We start from the raw sequence: 4,874 nt of genomic DNA, 5'->3' as shown, positions 1-4,874 counted from the left end.
CTTCACTGTAATTCTAAACAACACTTATGCAAAACTATTTAACTCTACAGAGCTAGGGCTATGATTGACATAGTGTTCCTGATGTGCTGGTAGATGAGTAGCTCTCAGAAGCCTCTCCCTGTCTTGGCTTATAAGCCTGTACTAGGCTGGAGGGGAAACTGTGAAATTTTAGGACAGTTCAGCAGAGCTAGCACTTTCAGCTCCTGAGGGACATGGTTCTCCAGATTAAATCACAGGCCAATACCATCAGAAACAACTCCAGGCTTAAAGAGAGCAGGCACAGACAGAAGCGCTGTGTGCTCAGTAGCAGTAGTTAGTACTGCACTCTACCATAGCCTGTCTTGGCTGCTGCAGCAGCTGTATTATGTTCACAGAGTGAAAAAAAGGAACTAAATGTCTTGGCATGACTGTTATACATCAATGAGCACAGGCTTGGGCCACAGAACTTGAGTACTTCATCTTAAGGCAAATAACTAGAAAAACTGAATTTAAATAGGGGAAGAGGAGTTACATGAAGTCTACTTGACATGTACAGGAAGAACAGCACTCATCCTGTCTTGCAGCAAGGTAGCCCTTAGTGAGAGAATAAAGAATCATCCTGCTGAAATTCAGGGAGCTCTTATTGACTGCAATTCTTTAATGATTTGATAACATACTGCAGAAAGTAGGGCATGAATGGAGGGTACACAGGGAAACACATGAGCAAGAAAAGCTGCACAAGGAACAGGATGAAGTGCCATGAGGAAGGAGTGCAAAGTTACTGCTATTTTCAACAGCAATTTTTATCCACTGACTTCTCTCCCAGCATGTAGGTTTGGAGATGGACTGGGAGGTGGAGATATCACAGCCTTCACAAGCTTAGCTATTGCAGAGGCTTCCACATTCTGAGAAAGGCTAGCTCCGCAAGGTCTGGAGAAGGAGGATTTCCCCTCTAGAACATACCACAGGCTAGTACCAGCAACTCTAGCAGCAGGTAAAATAGAATAGCAATGCAAGTTCTGGATTACTGCAGTTCAGGGCCTTGTCAGCACAGTTCCTCAGCAGCCCCAGGAGCACCCCATTCCTACAGGCTGAAGCACATGTGCCATCAAGTCACTACACTGTTTTTGTGAGAAAGGACTTTATTGAGTTACAGCCTGTACAACTCAATCCTTCTTTGCAGCAGCTTTCCTCATGGCTGCCAGGACGTTACTGAGTTCTTCCCGCTTTCGCTTGGCCCGAATGTGAGTGCCAACCTGCAGGGGAGAGAGCAGTGCAGTCAGCATTCATCCCAGCAGAGGACAGCTAACACTTCTTGGCTGCTTCAGGCATTCACTGAAGGCTGCTTTACTCAAAAAGCAGGCAGGATGGTAAAGTTCTGGTAAACATGGACTCAAACCCCATCCACCTTGACTGGCCAGCCAGGAACTACATACCATCACATCTCAGTAGTAGTTCTACTCAATTATTTTGGGAAAGGTAGAAGCTGCTTTCAGCTCTCATGGCTGCCCTCAATGAACTCCATTTCAAGTTACCTGGTTAATGGTACCCAACCTCTGCCAGTATTGCCCTCCTCTTCCCCAGACCAGATTTACAAATAATGCAAAAATAGCAGGGCAAGTCTGGCTTCGTGTAGCTCAGGGCCTTTTTGGCAAAGCACCTTTATGTCCATCTCCTGCTCTCCCACCCAACCCAAGGAACATTCCCTCCACTCCCTCAGATTAGACCAGTAACTTCCCAAACAACTGAGAAAATAAGAGAATTAATTAAAAAGCAAAGTATCCCTAGCGAAGGACAGAAAGTTAACAATAGCAGAGTTTTTGCCAGCCTCTTTAAGATGGCAGATTGACCTACCCTTTTCTTTATGAACTTCAGAGCACGTTTATCTTTGGAAACTTTCAGCAATTCCATAGCACGTCTCTCATAGGGTGCAAAGCCACAGACTTCCCTGATCATGTCTCGCACAAACTTGGTGTGTTTGGTCAGGCGCTGTAAGAAGGGGGGAGGGAAAAACATGTATGGATCACAACGAATGTAAGTGCTGCGTTACCCAGACAGGACCACAAAGGGTTGTGGCAAACTCTGGGCTAAAGGCCCCAAACCAGCTTATGCTATTAGCACGTCCGAAGGAAGTACAATCCCCCGGTAGGTGCTATGCAGCGCAGTGATTGCGACAAGACCTGCTAATCTCTTTTCATTTTAGCCACAGTACTGGGTATTTTGCACATTTGCATACACCAACATTTTTTTAAAAAGCAGGACCATTAGATAACCAGGATTTGCATTGCTACACATCTCCGACACCACGTCTAGACGCAGCATTTAATCAAATGGGATAAAAGATGCAAACTGCATTAATCTCTTGTATTAACACACACGTTCATTAAACCTGGATAACTCCTGGTATTTGTCATTATGGGGCAGTTTTGTGGGGTACACCTGCTGTAACCAAGAGAACCAGACTAGGAAGGACTTCAGAAGGCACCCAGCCTATTTTTTATTTCACTGTGTGCTGCTTTTGGCTGGGATAGAGTTAATTTTCTTCATAGTAGCTAGTATGGGACTATGTTTTGGATTTGTGCTGAAAACAGTGTTGATAACACAGGCATGTTTTCGTTATTGCTAAGCAGTGCTTACACAGTGTCAAGGCCTTTTCTGCTTCACACCAGCGAGTAGGCTGGGCGTGCACAAGAAGTTGCGAGGCGATACAGCTGGTATAGCTGACCCAAGGGATGTTCCATACCATATGATGTCATGCTCAGCATATAAAGCTGGGGGAAGAAGAAGGAGGGGGGGACGTTTGGAATAACAGCGTTTGTCGTCCCAAGTAACGGTTATGCATGATGGAGCCCTGCTTTCCTGGAGATGGCTGAACACCTGCCTGCCAATGGGAAGTGGTGAATGAATTCCTTGGTTTGCTTTGCTTTGCTTGTGTGCACACCTTTTGTTTTACTTATTAAACTGTCTTTATCTCAACCCACAAGTTTTCTCACTTTTACTCTTCTGATTTGCTCCTCCATCCCACCAGGAGGGAGTGAGGGAGGGCTGTGTGGTGCTTAGTTGCTGGCTGGGGTTAAACCACAACAAACTGCTAATTCAATTTAAGCTGTGGTTGAAACGCATCTATCTTATTCTTCCATTACACACTGCTCTCCTGCCAATTCTCCTATAACCAGCTCTTTCACTCCACACCCACCTTCCCAGATTCAATACTCTCCATGATTTAATCCCCTGCTCCACGTGTAACATCACCAGCTTTCTAAACCCTTAAAGCACTGTTTCCTGCAGGTTTTCTGTTGCTCCCAGTCACTGCAGTTCAGGGCCAAAGAGGGCTCTGCACCCCTGAGACCACGAAAGAAGACGACCCACAAAGCACATACTTCTGCAACCCACCAAAAAAGACACGTTCAACTCCTACACCGACTGCTGCTGTAGGCAGACACCCACCTTGCACTGAGGCAGTCTAGGCCTCCAGTGAGGTCTTGGGACTGCCAGTTGCAGCCTTCACGGGCCCACCGCCCCTCTCAGCCCCGCACTGACAAGCCTACCACGGCCACGCCATCACCAGGCGCTGCGTGGGTTCGGAACCTTCCCGTCTCTCCTCGGCAGCCGGAGAAAGAGCCGAGCTGCAGCACTGCCCCTCTCCCTGACCGCGGTCCTGAGCTGCTGCGAACCGCAGCTCATCCCTTTCAGCCGCCCTGCCTCCCACCGCCGGCGAACGGGGACGGAGGCGGATCGGCGGACCATCTCCGGCGGCGCCCGGTTCCACGCCAGACTCGCCACGGCAACACGAGGCGCGGACCCCAGCAGCAACAGGCCCCTGCCCGCAACCCCCGCCAGCCGGCGGGCTCCGGAGGGGCAGCGGGCCTGCGCCGGTGCCGGCAGCCCCGGCCCTCGCTCGCCTCATACTCACCCCGCGGCGACGGCACTGCCTGGGCTTGGACACGTTCTTCGTCACCTTGTAGCCCTTGTTGAGGCCAACGGCCATGGGGTAGCGGATCGCCATGCCTGCGGGGAGAGAGCGGTCAGCCCCGCCGCGGATGGCCGCGGATCCCCGACCGCGGATCCCCGGGCCCCGGCCCTCACCTGCAGCTCCGCTGATGGCGCCGCACCGGAAGGAGGAAGAGCCCGCAGAACGCTGGGAGAGCGCCTCTTCCGGGCCGCCCACGCGGGGCCGAGGGCGCTCTATCTGGCGCCGTGACCACAGAGGCGGGCCGGGAGGGCGGCCCCTGGGGGGCGGGCGGTGCCGCCGGCGGAGGGACCGAAGGCCGCGACCCCGGCCTGTTGGGGGTCCCGGCGACACGGGGGGTCCCGGCGGCCCCGGGAAGGGCCCGACGGAGCCTCGGGCTCAGTATCGGATGAGACAGACGGGGCCAAAGCCAGGAGGGGCCTGGGCGGGGGCGGGGGGGTCCTCAGGCGCCCGCCCCCAGCGCGGGAAGGACTTTACGGTTTGGCCACGTTTGACAGACAAAAGAAACAGGTTAAACGATTTTGTTGAAATGAAGGACGTTGCGATTTTCTTGCCCGGACAAATCCTTACCTCTGAAAAGGAGCTGAGGTGAAACGTGCTGTTCAACCCAAAGGACTGTTTCCTGCTGTCAACGGCCATTCCATTTGACTTCTTAAAATTGAAAATACTTAACTGAAAATATAAATTGAATTGAAACATTGAAGGTCTTGAGTTTTTAAACAAAGTACAGAATTTTACATCTTGCTGTCGGACACACCAGAGGACTACTCTTGGCAGGACTCGTTCCTGCCGTGCCAGGGCAGTTGTCCCAGCTGACACACAACGTCTCGTTGGACCCTGTCACCCTGCTCAGGGCACAGATTCAAGCAGTGAGGAATATTCATCCCTTAGATCATAAAACAGCTCTCGCTCTAACGCTTTTCTC

The 4,874-nt window shown here is 51.3% G+C and overlaps 1 protein-coding gene across 1 annotated transcript; it reads right to left on the bottom strand.

Moving 5' to 3' along the window:
- Positions 1-1,101: 1,101 nt before the first annotated feature.
- RPL36 (ribosomal protein L36) lies at positions 1,102-4,150 on the bottom strand. Its single transcript, XM_049807986.1, has 4 exons — positions 4,066-4,150; positions 3,893-3,987; positions 1,834-1,968; positions 1,102-1,235 (listed from the first exon to the last, which is right to left on the bottom strand). Exons 2-4 carry the CDS (start codon positions 3,983-3,985, stop codon positions 1,146-1,148), a joined length of 318 nt encoding a protein of 105 aa, XP_049663943.1. The 5' UTR covers positions 3,986-3,987; positions 4,066-4,150; the 3' UTR covers positions 1,102-1,145.
- Positions 4,151-4,874: the final 724 nt, after the last annotated feature.

Source organism: Accipiter gentilis, chromosome 8, assembly GCF_929443795.1.
Source record: "Accipiter gentilis chromosome 8, bAccGen1.1, whole genome shotgun sequence".
NCBI lineage: Eukaryota > Metazoa > Chordata > Aves > Accipitriformes > Accipitridae > Astur > Astur gentilis.
This window is presented reverse-complemented; position numbering and strand designations above follow the sequence as displayed.

What these genes read in the sequence shown, in the direction of transcription:
- RPL36 (XM_049807986.1), bottom strand. Translation starts at nt 3,985, where the DNA reads ATGGCGATCCGCTACCCCATGGCCGTTGGCCTCAACAAGGGCTACAAG. An exon ending in GGCAGTGCCGTCGCCGCGGG is followed by an intron (nt 1,969 to 3,892) that starts GTGAGTATGAGG and finishes CCCTTCTTACAG; the next exon opens with CGCCTGACCAAACACACCAA. An exon ending in TGAAGTTCATAAAGAAAAGG is followed by an intron (nt 1,236 to 1,833) that starts GTAGGTCAATCT and finishes TCTCCCCTGCAG; the next exon opens with GTTGGCACTCACATTCGGGC.